Source organism: Hemicordylus capensis, chromosome 5 (assembly GCF_027244095.1).
Source record: "Hemicordylus capensis ecotype Gifberg chromosome 5, rHemCap1.1.pri, whole genome shotgun sequence".
NCBI lineage: Eukaryota > Metazoa > Chordata > Lepidosauria > Squamata > Cordylidae > Hemicordylus > Hemicordylus capensis.
In genome coordinates this window covers 109398845-109421000 of record NC_069661.1, presented here as the reverse complement: position 1 = coordinate 109421000, position 22156 = coordinate 109398845, and the positions used below count along the sequence as shown (strand labels likewise).

General features: G+C 45.2%; 1 protein-coding gene across 14 annotated transcripts in view; it reads left to right on the top strand.

The window, feature by feature from the left end:
• The first annotated feature begins 428 nt into the window (after positions 1 to 428).
• The window catches only part of PCDH7 (protocadherin 7), a 557215-nt gene continuing 535487 nt past the window's right edge, over positions 429 to 22156 (top strand). For 4 of the 14 annotated variants that reach the window (XR_008307989.1, XM_053253013.1, XM_053253009.1 and 1 more), the window contains exon 1: positions 433 to 5769. Coding sequence is in view for 13 of the 14 variants with exons in the window: in XM_053253013.1 (XP_053108988.1) it covers positions 2581 to 5769 (3189 nt within the window). In the remaining variant the exon portion in view is untranslated. Of the gene's footprint in view, positions 5770 to 17928; positions 20398 to 22156 lie in introns of those variants that run through there. The other 10 variants (XM_053253014.1, XM_053253012.1, XM_053253007.1 and 7 more) reach the window with 5 other exon arrangements.

The window sequence follows — 22156 nt, the reverse complement described above, 5'->3', positions numbered from 1 at the left end:
CCCCCCTCCTCCCTGGAGTTTTGCTCTTGCTTTAGCCACCGCAGCTCATCATCCGCCTGCTTATTATATGCCCCTAAAATTCACCCAGCTAAAAGTTGAAAGAAAGAAATGTGTGTACAGCGACTACACTCGGATCCACCACGTGATCCCTCTTCACCCCCCCCCGCCCTTCCCCAAATTATGCCCCTAGATGTGGGGGCGGGTGGAGAGAGACGACCACCGAGAAGGGCGTAGGGAACAGGGTTTAAACCTTACCAAGCACCTATGAGTTTCTGAAGATTTATTATTATTGTTGTTGTTGTTGTTGTGATCACGGAGGAGAGAGAAAGAGAACGAATAATGTATTGGCATGAAGCACGGCAGGATAAGCAGCCCGATCCTGGCGGCCTGCGTGATCTAACAAGGTTTACGAGGGTGAACAGTGGTTGGGGTGGGCGCTATCCCACTTGCTAGCAGCAGCAGCAACAGCAGAGGGTAAATGCCCGGCTTTTCTGGAGCGCAGCGCTCGGCGGCTCCCAACTCCTCCCCTCTCTCTGCCTGCCTTGCCTGCCTCTTTTTCTCTCTCAGTATATGTAGTGCACAGACGGCTCTGCTGCAGGAGCAGCGGCAGCATCGTCAGGGAACAGCCGCTGAAAGAGGCTTCCCAGCAGCTTCCTAACCACTTTGGGCAAAACTTGATGCTCCACTGCCTTTTTCTTCCCTTCCTGTGGCCGTTCGCGAAGCGTCACGCTCGCTCTTCCTTTTCTTCGCTGGGTATATGTGTGTGTGTGTGAGAGAGAGAGAGCCAGAAGGCGAGAGAGCAAAGCGAGCTCCCTGCACCAAGCAGCCGCACTTGAGCGAGACGAGCCAGGAAAAGGGGGCTTTACAAACAACCACAATTGCAGATCTCACCCGGAGTGGCGGTGCAGTTCAGAGGAAAACAACTGACTCTGGTCGTCTTTCATTTGCTGCCAGGACTCTGCCTTGATTTGAAAAGAAAAGAAAAGAAAAGAAAAGAAATCTTCGCATCATTTGGACATACGTTTTGGTGTCCCCCCTCCCCAACCATTCTTATTTTTCCTATTCCGTAGATCTGGATGTAATTCAGAATCGGTGGTGGTAATTCACGTGGGAAGAAGATCCAGTTACATCTCTTCCCTACCCACCTTCTACCCTTTTGCTTCGGGTATATTAACGAAGGGGGAAAGTCCTAGAATAATCGCCTGGGGCACACACACACACACACACACCCAAAGCTAGCCTTGGTGCTAACCTCTGAACTGGGGTTTTAAAAAAAAGGCTGAAGTTCAGAGCTGGTTTACCTGCATCGGGACGGCGAGGAAGGAGCAAGTGAGCGAGCGAAAGAGACTGCAATCTCATTTGTGAATCGCTCTCCCAGTGCTGCAGCCTCCGATTGCTCTAACACATGCAGTGTAAATGCAGGTAAGGCACACACGCACACACACACGCACACCAACTGCAGATGCAAAAGCAAACTTGGGACTGTTATGTGGTGTGTGAGAGAAAGGTCTGTGTGCATTTCTCTCCATCCTTGTTACATTCTGGACGGACATCTCCTGCAGCTCTTGTACCATGTTGCTTTGTGACTAATGACCTTGCGCAGAGTTTTTGTTGTTGTTGTTTTTGTTTTATTTAAAGAAGCACCCTCCCTTCCAGAGAAGGAACTGAACATCTGTAGGCAATCTCTAAAGATGGATTTGGGCGCTATCCTGTTAACCAAAGGGGATTTCTTATGGACTGTTCTATAATACAAGGAAGGGAAGCCCTTTTCCCAAATACAGACATCTGTCGATATCACATCACTGGAGATTTTGTTTTGTGGGGCTATTTTTATTCGGCCCCCCCCCGCCTCCTTCTATCAATTGCTAAGAGGATTTGGAGACTGTCTTGTCTTTTTTTTTTCCCCCGGACACCAGCGCTCTCTGAATGAAGCAATTGACATTCCCCACCCCACCCCCCACCCCTTCCTCAGCGTGTGTGCGTCTGTATGCGGAGCAGAGAAGAAAAAAGAGCTAATTCCACAGCGGTAAACGGCCACGAGAGAGAGGCAGAGAGAAAAGAGAGTGAATTTTACTGAACTGGACTAGAGTGAGAAAGGGGGTGGGGGGCGGAGAAGCATCGAATCTCTCCCTGCTGCTGCTTTTCTTGCAAACCTTGCAAAGTGATTACAGTACCATCGGAGGGGGAGGAGGAAGAGGAGGTGGTGGAGGCGGAACTGCCCCCCCCCCAATCTGCCAAGATGCATCTTTTAAAAAGCAAAATACACTTGCCCCGTGAACTGTGAGTATAGAGCAACTGCAAAAGGAAGGGAGGTGGGGAGAGCCGCCGACCAACCCCAGCTATCAATCCACCCACCACCACCACCCCCTTCTCACCTCTTGCACCAGATAGGATGAGACACGAAGTTTTTGCAAGAACAGGCGGATTTTATCATTGACCATCACCCAGACGCCAGTTAATTTTGTGTTGGCTTGCCAAGGGGGGCGTTTATTGGCACGGGTGGGCTAGGGAAGGTGGTGGTGTGGTGTGGTGTGGTGTGTGTGTGTGGAGGGGGGTGCCTGTTATTGGGTGTCAAAGAAGATGTGGAAGATGCGGACGCTCTTGGGCTTTGTGCAGTCCTGCTACTGCTGCTGCTGTTTCTTACTCTTGCTGCCTCCTCCGCTTTGGGTCAGCCTGGCCACCGCTAAGCAGCTGCTGAGATACCGGCTGGCAGAGGAAGGACCCGCCGACATCCGCATCGGCAACGTGGCTTCGGACTTGGGCATAGTGACGGGTTCGGGCGAAGTGACGTTCAGCCTGGAGTCCGGCTCCGATTACCTGAAGATCGACAACATGACCGGCGAGCTGAGCACCACCGAGAGGCGCATCGACCGCGAGAAGCTGCCGCAATGCCAAATGATCTTCGACGAGAACGAGTGCTTCTTGGACTTCGAGGTGTCGGTGATCGGTCCCTCTCAGAGCTGGGTGGACCTCTTTGAGGGCCGGGTCATCATCCTGGATATCAACGACAATACCCCCACGTTCCCCTCCCCCGTGCTCACCCTCACCGTCGAGGAGAACCGTCCGGTGGGAACCCTCTACCTGCTGCCCACCGCCACCGACAGGGACTTTGGCCGCAACGGCATAGAGCGCTATGAACTGCTGCAGGAACCCGGCATCGACGGGGGCAGGAGGGGCGGTGGCAGCTCGGCTTCCGCAGCTTCGGACAGCGCCCTCTATCCTGGAGGCAGCAAGAGGAGGCAGGAGGCCGACGGCGCGGCCAGGAGCAGCGTGTTTGAGCTACAAGTGGCTGATACCCCCGACGGGGAGAAGCAGCCACAGCTGATCATTAAGGGGGCTCTGGATCGAGAGCAGAGGGACTCCTACGAGTTGAGCTTGCGGGTGCGGGACGGGGGAGACCCGGCGCGCTCCTCCCAGGCCATCCTCCGGGTGCTGATCACCGACGTAAATGACAACAGCCCCCGCTTCGAGAAGAGCGTCTATGAGGCAGATCTGGCCGAGAACAGCAGCCCGGGCACCCCGATCCTGCAGCTCAGGGCTGCTGACTCCGACGTGGGGGTGAATGGGCAGATTGAGTACGTCTTCGGGGCGGCCACGGAGTCTGTGAGGCGGCTGCTGCGCCTGGACGAGTCCTCCGGCTGGCTCAGCGTCCTGCACCGCATCGATCGCGAGGAGGTGAACCAGCTCCGCTTCACCGTCATGGCCAGGGACCGCGGGCAGCCGCCCAAGACCGACAAGGCCACGGTGGTGCTCAATATCCGCGACGAGAACGACAACGTGCCCACCATCGACATCCGCAAGATCGGGCGCATCCCGCTGCGAGACGGGGTGGCCAGTGTGGCTGAAGACGTGCTGGTGGACACCCCCATCGCCCTGGTGCAAGTGTCAGACCGGGACCAGGGCGAGAACGGCGTGGTGACTTGCACCGTGGTGGGCGACGTGCCTTTCCAGCTGAAGCCGGCCAGCGAGGGTGAAGGGGAGCCCCAGAACAAGCGCAAGTATTTCCTGCACACCTCGGCGCCCCTCGACTACGAGGCCGTGCGAGACTACAACGTGGTCATCGTGGCGGTGGACTCTGGCAGCCCCAGCCTGTCCAGCAACAACTCCCTGCTGGTGCGGGTGGGCGACACCAATGACAACCCGCCCGTCTTCAGCCAGGCTGTGCTGGAGGTCTCCTTCCCCGAGAACAACGCTCCTGGCGAGCGGGTGGCCACAGTGATGGCCACGGACGCGGACAGCGGCAAGAACGCCGAGATCGCCTACTCCCTGGAGCCGTCCCCGCTCTCGGCAGAGTCCCCCGGGGGCCTCTTCATCATCGACCCGGATTCCGGGGACGTGCGGGTGCAGGCGGTGCTGGACCGCGAGCAAAGGGACACCTACGAGTTCCAGGTGACGGCGCGGGACAAGGGGGTGCCGTCCCTGCAGGGCTCCACCACGGTGGTGGTGAAGGTGGCCGACCGCAACGACAACGAGCCGCGCTTCATGCAGGACGTCTTCACCTTCTACGTGAAGGAGAACCTGCAGCCCAACAGCCCCGTGGGCATGGTGACGGTGATGGACGCCGACAAGGGGCGCAACGCCGAGCTGAGCCTCTCCATCCAGCCCGGCGAGCAGGAGCACGGCGCCGCCGCCGGCATCTTCTCCATCGAGAACGACACCGGCACCATCTACTCCACCGTCTCCTTCGACCGGGAGCTGCAGACCAGCTACACCTTCAGGGTGAAGGCGGTGGACGGCGGCGAGCCGCCGCGCTCGGCCACCGCCACCGTCTCGCTCTTCGTCATGGACGAGAACGACAACGCGCCGCAGGTCACCTCGCCGGCCAACAGCTCCTACCAGGTGCTGTCGCCGTCGAGCAACCTGCGCACGGTGGTGACCAGCGTGCAGGCCAAGGACGCCGACGAGAACCAGAACGCCGAGCTGAGCTACAGCCTGGTGGGCGGCAACCCCTTCAAGCTCTTCGAGATCGACCCGTCCAGCGGGGTGGTGTCGCTGGTGGGCAAGCTGGCGCCCAAGCACTACGGCCTCCACCGCCTGGTGGTGCAGGTCAACGACAGCGGGCAGCCGCCGCAGTCCACCACGGCCCTGCTGCACATCTTCGTCAACGAGAGCGTCTCCAACGCCACCGTGGTGGAGGGCCAAGTGACGCGCAGCCTGCACACGCCGCTGGCCCAGGACATCGCCGGGGACCCCAGCTACGAGCTGAGCAAGCAGCGCCTCAGCATCGTCATCGGCGTGGTGGCCGGCATCATGACCGTCATCCTCCTCATCCTGGTGGTGGTCATGGCCCGTTACTGCCGCTCCAAGGGCAAGCACGGCGGCTACGAGGCCGGCAAGAAGGACCACGAGGACTTCTTCACGCCCCAGCAGCACGACAAGGCCAAGAAGCCCAAGAAGGACAAGAAGGGCAAGAAGCCCGGCAAGCAGCCCCTCTACAGCAGCATCGTCACCGTTGAGGCCTCCAAGCCCAACGGGCAGCGCTACGACGGCGTCAACGAGAAGCTTTCCGGAGACAGCCCCAGCATGAGCTGCTACCGCTCGGTCAACGGCGGGCCGGGCAGCCCGGATCTGGCCCGGCATTACAAATCCAGCTCTCCCTTGCCCACCGTGCAGCTCCACCCGCAGTCCCCCACCGCCGGGAAAAAGCACCAGGCCGTGCAGGAACTGCCCCCGGCCAACACCTTCGTGGGCGCGGGAGACAACATCTCCATCGGGTCGGACCACTGTTCCGAGTACAGCTGTCAAGCCAGCAGCAAGTACAGCAAGCAGGTAAGCCCATGGATCTCCACCCCCCATGGCTGAATGGAGGAGGAAGGGAGGCAGAGAGGGCCACCACTCACCCTCTCCGCCCCCCTACCTGCCCACAGCCTTTCAGCCTCTCAGCTGCTGCTCTAACCCCACAGGCAGGCGGCCCAACCTCACAGCTGCACCTGCTTTATAGTCACACTGTCAGGATCTCCCCTCAAGTTCACAGTATCAGTCTTTACTTTTTGAGGGATGAACTATCCTTCTAAGTATCCTAGTCACCACCATCACTAATGCAAAGCAGAACACCACACTATAGAAAGGTGTGTTGGTGGACAAACATCTATCTTGGCTTATGATGATAGGTTGGTCTTGGGTTAGGACAGTTAATCTCTGTTAAGTGATCTTCACCCAGTATCACACCTGCCATTACTTCTCCCCTAGGTACAGTCAACCCCTACACACACACACCCCTATACCACACTTATCCAGAGTTTACCCCCCTTCTTTGTTCACACCTGTGCTCAACAGGCACAACAATTAGGAATAACCAACATTGTAGGGATTGTGCAGACTAGAAATGCAGACTAGAAAAATTGACAGCCACTGGTGGACAAAAGACTTTGCCATTCTTTAACGAACACTTGGTCTACCCATGTGTATCCACTCATGTATACACCAAGATTGCCCTAGTGTGTTCAGTGGAAACAGTTAAATTCCAGTGATGTGATCTTCACCCAGATACACAGCTGCCACACATACAGAGGGAGTCAACTTCTCTCCCCTTCAGGTACACCAGAGGCCCGCCCCCCGCCTCACCTCCGCAAGAGCTACCTGTTTCCAGCCAGGAAGAGCCAGTTCTCCCAGTCACACCTCTCCATCCATTACAGCCACTTCAGTCACTTTCTGCCTCCCTTTCCCCCCATCTATATCCTTGCAGGCACACTCAGACACAGATCCTGAAACTTCTGCCCTTCAGTCTCTGCAAACACAAACTTGCAGGTCATTTCTGTACTTCCCAGCTAGACATGTTATACACAAGGCCTTTACCAAAGCGACACCATAGTACAGCACCTTATGATTCCTTTATTTGGAATAACTATCATTGGAGAAATATAGTCACTCACAACCATTAATGCAGATTGGAAGAATTTACAGGCATTGATGATCATGAATCAACCCCATTTGCTACTCTTTATTTAACCTGGTTATGAGTAGTCCAGGAAGATCCAAGGGTGCAAAAGAGAAAACTATCAGTTAAATCAAGTGAGTTTTGGACTATGCTCTCAAACAGGCTGCAGACTCACATGCATTCATGACCGAAAGAGAGTCTTAGTAAGGGAGAGATCCAGCGATGTCACCAACATCCCCCACCCCCCACTCCCGCTGCTTTCTCCCTGTCACCTTTGGTCACAGAACCAACCCTGGCACAAAGCCACAGCTGAAAACAGACAGACAATTATGTTCCCACATCACATGTGGATACACAAGAAGGTCCGGGCAACACCACACAAACACACACATTCAAGGACTGCAATCAGGGCCAGCTTGATTGCTCCAAGCAACTTGACTGAGTTGCCCAAGGCAGCAAGATTTAGAGGCACCAGAGAAGTAGCATGAGGTTGGAGAGTTCCACTCTAGCATGCCTGTTGACAGTGCTTGGAGTATCCTCAGGTGTGTGCTTAGGGCGACACAATGTCTTGGGCTGATCCTGGGAGTAGGTAAAGCAAGTTGGCTACTTTCATCCATAAACACATCCAAACTTCACTCGCCTGACCTCCCCCCCTCCGCCCCACTACATCCCAAGCACCAGGTGCAGACATCAGGGAGAGGAAATATGGCCACTTTTATTAATGTCTTCCTTTTTTTAACAACGTACAGTTACAGTGAGAAATCAAGGGGACTTCATTCCCCTGCCATTCCAAGAAGTTATTGAGATAGTGAAGCAAAGAAATCAAGCAAGCACACCTAAGGTTTCCCGGTCCAGAGCCTGAGAGGGCCTCTTTACCTTTGCAAAAGGAACATTTTGCCAGGTGCAACTTTTTCCATGGCTGCATAACTTTATGGGGAAAGCAGCACTTGTCATTATAGTTACATCTATGCAACTCTTATGGGAACTGGATATCTCCTAGGGCCTGTCCCCAGTGAACATGGATGCACCTTCCTTCCCTGGAAGCTACACAGGAAGCTATGCACACATCACAAAGGAGATGGGGTGGCCACCTACTGCCACACAGTCCACAAAGCAGTCTACAAGCACCCCCAGTGTAGCCACAGGAATCCCCGTCATTTCTGATATGTAGTCTTCAGAACCATCAGCCAGTAAGTAGCAAGGAGATTGATGATGATGTCCAGAGAAAAGGGAGTCTTGGGAGTCCCATTTTTCTACCCTCACCACCACTTTCATTCACCTTGCCAGGTAGCATTACAGGTTTGGTCAACTCAAAGATCTGAAACCCAGACCAGTCTCTCTTGGAAAGGAAACTTTCCTGAGACACTAGAGGCAGACACCCAGCCAGGTCCCTTCATGTCTGCTGCCCTTTCACAGCTTTAATGTTGACTAGGCAGTGAGAAAGATAACACTGACTTTGCAATATGTATAGGGTTTTTTTTGCATAGCGAGAGTCCAGAGTATTTTCATTTAATGGGTCATTCAGCTTTCTAGTAGTAACATTTCCTAGAAAGGTGGTGCTGACACTACTGACACTGTTAATTAAGTGTGCTGGTTGTGAAACTAATACAATGCTGGTAAAGATGTGAGTGAAGTGTTTTCTTCATTGTTCCAAAGGGCGTTTCAAAAGAAAAAGAATCAACTCAGATCAGGTCAAGTAGAACTTCCACAAACAGCCCTACCAGTTTTGTGATACCTCCCACCAAGTGAAATAATGCTAAATTCAGCCGCTAATAGACATAGGCTGGTGCGTGTGAAAACCCAGGCCACAATAAATCTGTAGCATTTTCATTCTATGCCAAAAAATGCAGAAGTTACGCAAAGAACCAATTCTGAACTTGCACCAGCAAAACCAGTATAAAGGAAAAGCATTGTGAAATCTCCCACATTAAGCCGCTCAGTGGTAGTGGAGAACCATCATTTTCTGTGCCTTTAGTTCTGACCTGCAATCATAGGACAAACTGTTTTTGTGTTCTATTAAGGTGATTTCGCTCTGCTTTTACCTTGTTGGGAGGTTGTATGCAAAGTGAACCATTTAACTTGGCTGTCAGAGCCAGGCTCAGGTACATATTGTGTTATCGCAAGCTGAGTAACATCTTGTGCAGAATTCCATTATAGGGAGAAATGCATGCTGATGAATGCAAATACAAGCCTGGGTCAGGAATGCAGACACCCTGACTACTCTGACAAAAAAGTGTGTTTCCTATTACATTCTTAAGCATGCCAACTTGGCTCAAAAGCCCATTTTATATTGTTGGATCTGTTAGCTTACTCAGCTTAGACCTTTATTCAGTGCAGCTTGCTTTTGCATTGTGCAGGAAGCAATAGCATGTATTTTGATGGAAGCAATTTGTACAAGCTATTTGTGGTTTCCGCTGAACAAAAATAGTTTGTGTGAAGAATTTGATATCCTGCCCCACCCCCCAAATGAGTATATGGACAGATATTGTTCTGCTGTATATAATGCAGCACCGACAGAGCATTTGACCTATATTTTGGTTTGGTACACTTCATTTGTCGTCTCCCCACCCCCTGAGAACATTACAATGTTACCATTGACTGCAGTTTGGAAGCCTTTGATTTTTATTATTTACAAAAATGTTACACGTTTCCACCCATGATCACTTAATGGCAATGTAATAGATAATGTGTTTTTAGCAATAACTGTAGTAAGCCGTGGAGTGGTCATTATGTTTACCAAATATTGATTGACTCTTGCTAAACAGGCATCTTAAAATATTTTAAAATGGTTATAAATATTGTTAATCTTGGGCAACTTTACAAGTTACTGATTGTGGTGAGGTACTTCAGCTTGCATCATTGTACCAAAAGCTGCATTGAATGTATCTTCTGTATATGAAATAGTTTATAAGAAACTAAAGGCTGACAGCCAGATTAAATTACTCCTGAGCAGTCCTACTGAAATTAAGTGCTGCTTTAGACTCCTTCCTGAGTAGTACTATTAACCTGGATGTCAGCCACCATGTTTAAGCATGAGGCTGTTAGAGTAGGCCCTGGGGTGAGGAGAGAAGGTATAAGTTTGAATTTTACCTGAATCAGAAGATGTGGTAGAACTGTTTTGAGTTTCTTTCTTTTCTGAGTTGAGCTTTGAAGGAGAACCAAAAGGAAGAATCTTCATCCAGATAATGCCTGTTGTTGATGGTTTTGTTGAATGTAAATGTCATGGCTTTGCAGTTTGTACAACTTCTGACTCAAAGGTTTCTTTTAAAACACACTGTGAAGCTGGCATGATTGCATGCAATATGTTTTATCTAATAACTTTATTAACAATTGTAGTTTCCAGTGGTCAGATTCATAAAGATACAGCAACTCTTTAAGAGGCACAGGAAGAAATATGCATGTGGGTTTATAGAAGAGGATTTCTACTTGAAATATTGTTTGTATTCGTGCTTTTTTAATGCATAAAACATGTACATTGCTAATTTAAAAAAAGAAAGAAAGCATATCTCAGAAAAAGCACACATGAGTATTGTGAAGCGACATCTTGCAGAATCAACCATCATATGTGGGCTTGATTAATTTGACTCTCAATGACAGACTCTCAGTGACATTTCATATTTTATTATTATTATTATTTGCATAATAATGAGCCTAACAGGTGGAGAGTTATATAAATAGTATATGAACTTTTCAAACCTCAAAGAGTGCCATTTGAGCACTGACTGATTTATCTGTCCCAGCTTCTATATATTCTTGGATGTTCAACCAGATGGCATTAATGTTCACCGTCTTGTTCAAAGGATCTATTTCTGACATACTATTATCTAGGTGTGCTAATCGTACCAAGGCAGTTGATTAAAGGATGGAAACAAAGGGAACGTTGGGACAATCCAGAAATAGGCTTTGTATAGATGGCATTTGTATGGCTTATGTGCAGCCTATTTGATTGAAAGTAGCATTTGTTTCATGGAGATGAGGAGTATAACACTTGAGAAACTAGTAACTTGCAAAGGGCAAACCAAGCAGTGCTTTTGTTGAAATACCATGAATGAGAGTCCATTAATGAATTAATGGACATTACATGAATGTCCATTAATGTAATTAGAATCAGTAACTGATACTACTGGATGCATTGTATATCCCTGGTATAACTTGAGTGTTGTTATCAGGGACCGCTGTCTCAGTTTACCGGACTGTATTACCAGGTGAAGAAAGATGACTGTGTATGTGAGATCTTTTCACCCGGGTTCTGCTACCCAAGTTGTGCTTCCTGTTCTGGGAACAGGAATTGGTCACAAAATTGCCTGTAATTTGAGCAGCCCTATCAAGACATTGGCCCTGATTCAGATGAAGCTATTCACACCTAGCCCCATTGAAATCAAAGGGACAAGTTACTTGCTAGACTTAATCCCAGTGATTTCAACAGGCTTTAGGCATGAATAACTTTCTCTGGATGGAGAACATGGTTTGGAAGCACATTATGTTTAAATCAATGGGACTCACTTTCCAGATTACTTTGGAATCAATGGAACTTTTCTAGAACAGTAATGCAGGTGTGTATTGAAAGTTTGTTTTTAATGTACTGTATAAACTATGGAAACAATTCACTTATAACATAGAGAAAAGAGAAAAATTTTTCTACTTACTTAAAGTGAAGTGTGTGCAGGTATTTTGAGTAAGAGGCTTATGAATCAAAAGCTTGAGAGCTGATCTTTCACAGCTGCCTTTATAGTTAGTGCCTCACCCACTCACCTAGAGTAAGTAACAATTGACTCCTGAAAATATTGCTAGCAGCTTGCTCTATCCACCTCATGTATACCAGATGGTAATTGTTTAAAAAATACATTTATTGGGGAGAGGGCTTCCAAGTGCAATTTTCACATACTTGAGTACTTGAGATGTGCAGCCTTATGCATGTTTATTTGGAAGTAAGCCCTACTGAATTAAATTAGGCTTGCTCCCAGCTAAATGTGCACTGGATTGAAGCCATGCATAAACTCAGTGGGATTTACTCACTAGTGAGTGTGCTTGGGTTAGAGAGCCTTAGAGTGTCTCTCCTTTTCACGGAAGCTGAACAAAAAGAGAACCTTACTGGAGGTACTTGGTGTCTTTATTATTATTTTTAATTATGCTCTTACTAAAAGGTCTGCAGATAAAGGACAGCTTCTTAGCTATCAATGTAAGCAAGAATTAGAAAACGCCCATCATGCAGCTCTGGATATACATTCACATGGTGGCTGACATCCGGACTAACAAAGCACCCATGCTATGGAAGAAGAACTGGTGCTTCTGAAGAGTCCAGCTAACTCTGTTGCACTGCTCATGCAGCTGGGGGTGGATTCTGACAATTTCCCCTTCCCCCAGAAGCATTCTGTGCCACCCAAATATGTCTCTACAGATTGCACTTATTTTCAAGTGGCACAGAGTGCTTCCAGGGGAAGGAAAGGGAAGAGAAACAAGCACTGGTGCTTCTCCTGTACCACTGGTGCTTTGTTAGTGGATATCAGCCAGTATTATTTGCATCCCTCTCTGCTTTTATAATTCAGTAGGTTGGTGAAGTATATGTGGAAGCAGGTTTTGGGGTTTTTTTTTAGCATATTTCTTTCACAGTATTTATCATGAGGATTTTCTGGTGCCTCTCTCCACTGTTGTCTGGAGAATTGATTAGTTTTTTGTTTTGTTTTTGTTTTTATTAAAACAAATTTGCAATGCTAAACAGCATGGATCCAAACACAAACTGCAAGACATAATACTATAGACCCAGTTTCATCATTCCATCCAAACTCTAATATTGTCTGGCGTAGGAAAACCATAATAATTTTCCCAATTAGTATACAGAATAAAATCTGACCAAATCTGACCAAATTACATAAAAAGCATTGTATATAGTCTGGTTTGAATAGGACCAAATAATAAGAGCTAGCTTTTCTGGGATCGCAATATGCCGTAAGTTCTTATACCAGACATCAATTGACATGGTTTGATTTTTTCAATGTTTGGCTATAGCTAACCAGGCAGTGGTTACCATGTACATAATTTTTTTTTAATGCCACATTTGTATTGACCCAAGAAAATACATTTACTAATGCCAGCTGGGGGCATAATGCTATTTTCTGATTTGAAATCCTGCTCATCTCTGTCAATACCTTTGTCCAAAAGGATGAGACCCTGGGATAGGTCCACCAAAGATGAAAATAGGTTCCGTTCATCCCACAACCACTCCAGCAAAGTGGAGAGCAGTTGTTTTGGATATATGCTATTTTTACTGGGGTCAGGTATCGTCTATGGAAAACTTAGAAATTCTCCTTAATTTGGGCTTAATTAATTTCTCCTTAATTTGAGGAAGTAATTGGCTTCCATTTCCATATTTTCTTCCACTCCTGATCTTTGATTTCCTGTTGGAAGTCATTTTCCCAAGATACTTTAAGGCTAGGCAGTGGATTAATAGCAATAGCAATAGCAATAGCATTTATATACCGCTCTATAGCTGGAAGCTCTCTAAGCGGTTTACAATTATTTAGCATATTGCCCCCCAACATTCTGGGTACTCATTTTACTGACCTCGGAAGGATGGAAGGCTGAGTCAACCTTGAGCCCCTGGTCAGGATCGAACTTGTAACCTTCTGGTTACAGGGCGGCAGTTTTACTACTGAGCCACCAGGGGCTCATTAAATGTGTGGTTTATAATCAAATCATATAATTTTGAAACCATACCCGTGAGGGTGTATCCAAAACCAGTACAGGTTCCAAAACCAGTACAGGAGGACCTCAATATTCACAGGGGCTCAATTCCATGGTACAACTATAGATACAGAAATGGAAACCGCGAATATTGAGGCATTGCATCAATTGGGAATTACGGGTTAGGTTTCCAGTCGGGAGAAAACATCACCAAAACATCAGTTCTTGGGAGGGGGGAAATGCAGGGGGAAGCTGCCTACTGTATTTAGCTGCTCCGCCTCAGTTGTGCTGTGCCCCAGAATGCCCCCAAGTCATCTGAAGATTGCTGGGTTTAAAAAAAAAACACAGACCAATTTTTAGGCTCTGAAACACAAAATAGCAGCCGGAAATAACCTCCATGGCCATTTCTGGCCACCCCGACCCATGGCTACATGAGGTCGATGTATCCCCCCCTTCACTCCCACTTATGCCAAGGTTGGTGTCTTGTACACATACGTGAATCTGTGGCTGTTGAGGTCCTCCTGTACTTCAAATTTTGTTAGTTGCCTGTTAGCTTGTGCTGTTATTTCTGGGGTGGAAATAAAGTATCTGCACTGTAATAGATGTATCCATGTGCAGTGTAGGGGGACTTGTTTTGAGTCTTCTTATTTGTTTACCACCCTCACCCAGTTTCCCTGCTGCTCTCTATGCAAACAGTAAGAGCCAGTGAGTGTGATGGTCCACTCTTTATTCTCCCCTTTCTCTAAAGAAATAGATGGTACTCTCAGTTTGGTTAGAAAGAACATTGTAGGATGTTTTGAGCTGCATCTTCTCAACTTGGAGTATATCGTTGCCTGGCTGTTTTTATTATCTTTTATGAATGATCCAGACACTTTTCTTATTTGAAAAACAACCTGCATATAGAAGGAAAATGTTATCATGTCTGCAGGGCAGCAAAGCTTCACCTCTCTAACAGTGCAATTTGCCAAAATCATTTTCTTTGTAAAATATCTGCTCATGATGTTCAGTTAGTTTAAATAGCTTATCATATACCAAACAAGTCTTTGGTTGACAGAATTGCCTTGAATGTTTCCTATATATGAACAGTTATTGTATTGGGGTGGGGTGGGGCTGAGGGTCTTTTCATCTACCAGTACTCATGCGGTATTCCTGCTGATATTAATGGAAGTTAATGTCAGCATTAAAAAGAGACTCAGTCTTCACAAGCAGAGTTTAACTTTCTATGCAAACTCTTCTTTTGTGTCAATATATATTCATTCATCTATAGTGGGAATAAGTATAAAAACAAGAATGGTGAGACAGCTCCAAATATTTGTTGTTGTTGTTTTAAATGACATTGGGTCTGCCTTGACTAATTTTCTTGGATGCATCAAGTACTAGTTTTAATCAAACTGTGCCAGATTTAAGAAGATTTTAAGTTGACATTGAGGGTGTTTTCACACTCAGCCTAACCCAGGCTAGGGACATCCAGCCTGGGTTAGGTTGCACATGAGAACTGCCTGAATTGGGCCTGATCCTGGTGGGACAGCACTGCCTAGCACCGCTTCTTAGCCCAGCTCTTAGCTGAGGTTAAGGGAGCGAGTTCTCCCTTAACCCAGGCTATGGCCTTGTGTGCGAGCTGGGCTACTACTAACCCAGCCACATACAGAGATGGGCGCCTAGAGCCCATGTCAGGCAGTGCATTGTGGGATTCATGGAGGCCAGGACAATGAGTCCCAGCCTCTGTTTACATGCACTGCCAGGAGCAGCGTGGAGATTCATCTGTGATGCTCTCAGCAGCACTGTCCGTGCGGGTGCGCAGCTTGCATGCTGCCCAGTCTGTGAATGGTCATCTGAGGGAAGGTAGGTTGAACCTTGCCTTCCCCTCACCCGCCTACGCCCGCCCATGCAGTGGTGTGAATAGGCCCATTGTTTATACCATCACCTACACTGAAGGCCAGATGGGTGCCATTTCAGTAGGGGGAGAATAGGAAGAGGAGATTCTGAACAAGGTTTAAAGATCCCAATTGGATATAACCAAGATTAGACTGCAAAGAAAGTTGAGTATTTTATGATCATTTTTAACGTGTCATGTTCTTAAACTCTTTGGCTGACGTTACACAGGTGGTGGGAAATCATGCTTGTGCAGTTAGGAGCGCTGTTCCGCATGTGCAAAAATTGCACAAATTGAGTTGCACAATAGTGCCGCCATTGTATCCCATGACTGCACTGTCACATACTTCAGTTTGCACAGTTTTAGCACTCATGCAACAGCATTCTTGTGCAGTTATGCAAACATCATGTTCCACCACGTTTGTTACATTGTGCAGTATGTCAGCCTGTAACTATAACTATGTTGTCGATACATGTCACTGTTTCTTTTTCAGTAAAGGGATGTGTGCCTTGGGCCTGCCTACTAAGGGTATGACCTCATCCATGCCCTATGTGTGCCATTTGATAATGCTGCCCTTCTATCTGTGGGATGGGGGATGAGGGGGCTGGCCCAAGGAAGTTCTGCATGCAGGAGAAACATGCAAGAGGGCTGGAAGATATAGTTGGCAGGGCAATGGATTGTGCCCTAGTATTGAGATCCATGTAGTTGTTCCCACTAATAAGCCATTGGTGTGTAAAACCAGTGAGAGTTCAGAAAGATCACTGCTCATGAGGAATAGTCATGTGGTCTGAAAGAAAAGGTGAAGGGATCTCTTCCGACAGGTGTTCCTGTTCCAAATCTTCGCCCTCTCCCTGATTTGTAGACCGCCCCAAACATCTGTCTCTGGGTTACAACAACATAAAACAAATTAAAAGGGAAAACCTTAAAATAATTTAAAACCACATTCCATTTAAAAAGCTTGGGTGAAAACAAATAAGTCTTTAGGGACTTTTTAAAAGTTGTCAGAGATGGGGAGGCTCTTATTTCAGTGGGGAGTGCATTCCATATTCTCAGGGCAGCAACAGAGAAGGCCTGTTTGGTTATTATGAAATTAGTTGGATATAAAGAAGAAGAATCTCTCAGATGTCAGTGTAAAGGAATTGGTTTCAATCCAGTTATACCATTTCAAAGTACATTCAAATGATTTAATTTGAAGCTGTTCTTGTGGGGCCTGGCTCCAGAAAGTGATTTCATTGTTTAGATTCAGCCCAATTCATGTGAAGTGATAATTTCAACCACAGTATGTGTTAGTATGTGTTGAGTGCCAATCTGATATGAACACATACACCCAACAACTTCCCAGACATCTAGGGATAGAGGTGGGTTTTTGAGGCAGAGGGTGAAGCACCCAGTCAATCTCAAATGTATCTTATTTTAGAAGTTAAGCAGTGTATATGCAGTTAAAGCTGCTCTGAGGGCTCTTCTAAGCCGCACTGATGAGGTAAAAATGAAATATTTCAAAGATAAATTTAAAAAATAATAATTCCAGATATAAGGAAGTATTAAACAGTCCCCAGTGCTAGGGGAATATTAAAGTACATTGAAATCCCAGTTTGCCAAAGCCTTTACTTTTACGTTCTATTTAAGTCTGTGTTCAAGTGGAATTCATTAGCACAAAATGTGGCAATGGCCACTAATTGAGATTGCGTGAAACAGTATTTATACAAATTCATGAAGCACTTCACTTTGACTAGATTGTGCCCTGATTCTGGAATTATTTTACTACACAATTACAACAGAGTCTTTGTAAATCTTCAAGACTAAAAAGCAATCCAGTGTGAATGCACTTTAGTAATCCTCAGTGTGTTTCCTTTCTTATCTCTCAATACCTGCGGCATGTGTTGCTAGTTTTCCTAGTTAATTTTATGGTAGGAAAATCTGTGACCTGAAATAAAATCTTGACTGCCTTGAAGTTAATCTTATAAAATATAATGTGATCTCATCATGCTATATAGTTTTTAAACATGTGGTATGTGTGATAACTATAAACTGGTAAAGCCAAAGGGTTTGGGTTTAAGCTGATTTAAGTTGTAACTCTAAATATATTTATTTAAGGAGTGAGCTCTGTTGAATCCAGTGGGAATGGCTTCTGACCAGTGTGCCTAGTCTTTCCAACTGTACATCAACTGGCCTGATCCATATATTGACTCCTTCTAATTCACACCATATACAGCATGAAGGAAATGGCAGAGACAGCATGAGTGACACACTGATTGCTTATTTCATTAACCTTTTAAGTTACTGCTTCACACAACTTCAGGCTTTTAATATGTGTATGTAAATTGCCACTCTGTGACTGGTTGATTTTTTTTCTTATGCATTGTGAATTGCTACCATGCTATTAAAACACAAACTAATGAACATGATAGATTATTTTGTATATATCAGTTGCTTTTTGTAATGAATTGTAATACCATTGAATTCTTGACTTATTTGTAATTCCTTTTGGACCCATCAGGATTCAAGAAGTACCTGTAAAGTTTTTCCGGCTAGGACAGTTTTACTTACTTCATGGGATCTGAAGCTCCTTGAATAAGGCAAACACCGAAACTTGAGACTGAGCTGTATCACACCGGAACTGGAATTTTGTACTATATTATTCAGTAGGACTTCTGGAGTTCACCTTTTTTGCATTGTCTATGGTTATTATTAGTGTTTGTGTGATATTGTTACCCTTTGGCAGATTTATGCAATTTCTTTTTTTCTTTTTCTTATTAGGTTTTCCCCCTTTTCACAGTTTCTTGCTGCCCTCTTGCCCTATTTTTTTTTAATGTGTTACATCACACTCAGCTAGCTCAGTTTAGTCTATTCTACTGTACCAGGCAATTTAAAAAATCATAGTACAAGGAGTTCCCATTTGAACATGCTCTTACAGGAAAGTAAGCATCCATTCTCACATTACCAGAGCAAACTAGCTGGATCCCATTTCCAGTTATTTGGAACCAGTGAGTAACATTTGAATGATTGAAATCACATGGAAGAGATGCCTCCCATGGGAACTTTTCACACAGTCTGCTCCTTCCATGGTATTTCAGTCACTTGAGCAGCATTGCATCACATCTCTCTGGTCATAAAAAGAAACTTACTTTTATTTGCATCAGTGAGACCTTCCAGGCATATATGCATTGTAATGTCGTGCCAATCAGTTTGGCTTTTTAAAACCATTGTACATTTGGCCTGGTAGTCAAGTTATTTTGCAAAGTCTGCATGTTTTTAACAGAGGACATTTTTAGACTTTTGATGCTGTTTTAAGCATAGCATTCCCTTTTCTGTCAAGGTGTATTTAAATATGTTTCTATGGTACACTAGTCAGAATACTTGCCATTTGTATAGCACTTTGTGGGCATTTAAGAGCTTAGTAATCCTTATAAGAGCTCTGTAAAGTAGGATAGTATTGTTGTCCCCCATATGGTGGGTGGGAGGCCAAGCCTTGTCATGAGTTCATGGTTGATATGATTTGAACTGCGGATTTCTCACTTCTCATTCTGAGCCATTTCATTTCACTACACCAGCAGCTCTCATATGTGTGCTTCAACAGTTGACAGACTTCCCTTAGATCACATTTCGCAGCAATTTTTATTAACTGTTTGATTTATTAACTGTCTAGGACAGGGAGAGAGAGAGAATTTCCATTATGTTTATTCCACAGATGTCTAAGCAAGTTAGCAATAAATTAGTGTAATCCATAAACTATTTATTAGTAAAGCACAGTGCTTGAGAGATCTGACGCTCTGCCTTTTGAAAATGGGTATCAAATTTGGGACTGAACATGAAATATAGAATTGTATGATGTAATGTACATATCAGCATCCATTATGATATCCCAATCTCCAAGGCAAATATTGCATTTAAATATATTTGCATTTTTCTTCTCCCATCCCTGGAAAATCAAGTATAGTGGTGAAACAGATACATTAAGTGGGAAATTATGCCATAAATGTGCACACCATGTCTCATTGTGATCTCTTAATCATTTAATCGGATACAGCATTGTGTTGTGATACTGGACATAATGATTAAGTGTCCCTTGAATTGCAGAATGTTGTCCTGAACATGCACATGTAAATATTGTGAAATACATTGTTATGTTATAAAATATCATAACATGACAAGAGAAATATCACATTGCCTTGTATTTTGTATGAAAATGTAAGGGTTGAGCTGGTATTCAAGCTTGCAGCATAAAACTCTGCTCTGAATGTGTGTACCAATTTTCATTATATCTTCTTATTCAAGGGAGTTATTGTGTTCAAAACAAGCAGGCAAATTTACAAACTGAATGCCAAGTAGGCTATAGTTAATCAAAGGCCTCAGTTTGCTCACCACAGGCCTGAATCGAAAGCATCATACACACAAAAAAGTCCTGTTAATTTCAATAGTATTTTACGCACATGCCATACATTACAATTGCAGTATAAGCTGGCATACTTAAATCTGTGGACACACCAGTTCTAAACAGCTCAATTGGAAGTAACTTCTATTGTTTTCAGTATAAGTTGTTTCCATAAATTGCGATCAGAACGGGCAGTCTGTGCAAAATATGCTCGCTTCAGTAGTTTTTGTGGTATGGATTCAGAATGCACAGATTAATCTTTCTGTTCCAAAACAAATCCTATTGATTTTAATAGCCTACTCTGAAATAAGTCTTTTGAGGATTTTTGCAAAACGTGTCACATAACCTTTGTAATATCTATCTATTGATTGATCAATAAATTGCTATATCCTTTTGCATAGTAACAGCCTTATCCATAACCACGTTAAGCCAAAGTAGGTGAGTTTAAGAAGATTAGGCTGCAACCACAAATGCAGCTTGTGCCATTTCCAGTACCTGTGGGGTATGGTTGCTTCTTCCACATAGCTGATTCTAGTAGCATTTGAAACTGAGAGACTATGTGGGATGGATGGATGATGTAGTTACTTCTTGTGCATGTGCTGCTGCTGCCTTGCCTCTCAGGAAAATGCTGGTCTCCTGAGAAGTTGCCTGGTCTTCCTGTGTGGTTCTCCATTTCATACGTTACTGATGTAGCATGGGATCATGCAGAAATGGAAACCATGTTCCACAATTAATATAAGATTTGTCCCTTCCTTGAAAATGAGTTGCAGACAATCTGTTGTTTTGGAACATGATGCCCTCATGTTTCCAATTGACTTGAGTGGGAGTCAAGTACTTTGACTTAAAAGGATTGTGGATCAGGTTGTAACAATTGGCTATCCAAGTAGCTGTTCCCCCCCTTTCCCCCCTTTTTCTTATTCCTTTTTTTGGAAATGAGAAAATGAAAAGGGGGAAAAACCACAAAACCTTTTTGAAAGAGCACACTGTCCCTTATTATACCACATTTCAGAGAATTGAAGCATTATACTAAAGCTGGTGTTTTGCCAAGAGCTAAAGTTGCATAACTAAAACTAGTCTTAATTATCACCTGTGCTAGTGAAATAATAGCCAGCAAGAAAAAAATAAAAGTTTGCTATTGTATTAAATAGCATGGTATATCTGTTGAGCTGTGGGGTTGCAAGAATGATTCTGACTTTCACAACAGTCTTAGTGGCAGCTTAACATCCACTGACCATATAATTTAGTTAAAAGTGACTTGCAAACTCAAATTGCACAATTCAGATTCATTCACCAGTAGCTAGCATATTAATAGCAACCAGGGTCTATGGTCTATTAACATAATATTTCATCATGTCATCATCACAAGTTACTGTCTGTCTGTCTTTTTTTTTTTTAGCAGAATTATTTTCTGGTGTGAAATCTGCACACCCATGCACCTTATCATAATGGAATTATTTTGTCATTTTATCAGGACACATTATTTTGCCATTGATAACTGAGAACTGCCTGCCTGAGAACTCCTAATCCAGCATTTCAGTGCTTAAACAGAAGTCTTCAATATAGAGCTTAATTTGGAACCAGTTCTCTCACCAAACCCCCTTCCGCACAGAAGAACTGTCTTGCTGGATTAAATCAGTCCACGTAGTCCAGCATTTTTTTCTTCTCAACATGGGGGTAGTCAGATGTTTCTGAGCACTCACAAGCAGAGCATGAAGATGATAGCCTTCCCTTAATGTTTGCTCCCTTAATCGAGTATTGAGATATCAACTGCTTCTGTACATGGAGGTTTCACTTGGCATTTACAACCCACATTTACATTCATTGTCAAAGCTGAGTAGTACTAGTAACTAATACTACTAGCTACTAGCTACTATACTAGTAGCTAAGTATAAGACTAACCTTAAACAGAACATTATGCCTGGATCCAAGTTCCCAGGCTTGCTGCTATTTCATCTGGCAAAGCCAGTGGAGTTTATGACACTTCACAGTTGAAACTGAAAGGGGGGGAATCACTTAGTAGCTTTAGAAGAAAACCAGAAATGTTTCAACCCACCTAACAACCCAACAGAGACCTTGGATTTAAGCCAAATTATACCTGCAACTACACTTTTGGGGTGTAATCAGAAGAATGTTTGAGGTGCTCAGAATCTTGTTACTCATACTCAATGCAAACAGAACTCCCATTAATCACAGGCACAGACAGGAACATAAGAAGCTGCCAGATACTGAGTCAGACCATAAGTCCATCTCTCTCAGTATTGTCTTCACAGACTGGCAGCGGCTTCTCCAAGGTTGCAGACAGGAATCTCTCTCAGCCCTACCTTGGAGATGCCAGGGAAGGAACTTGGAACCT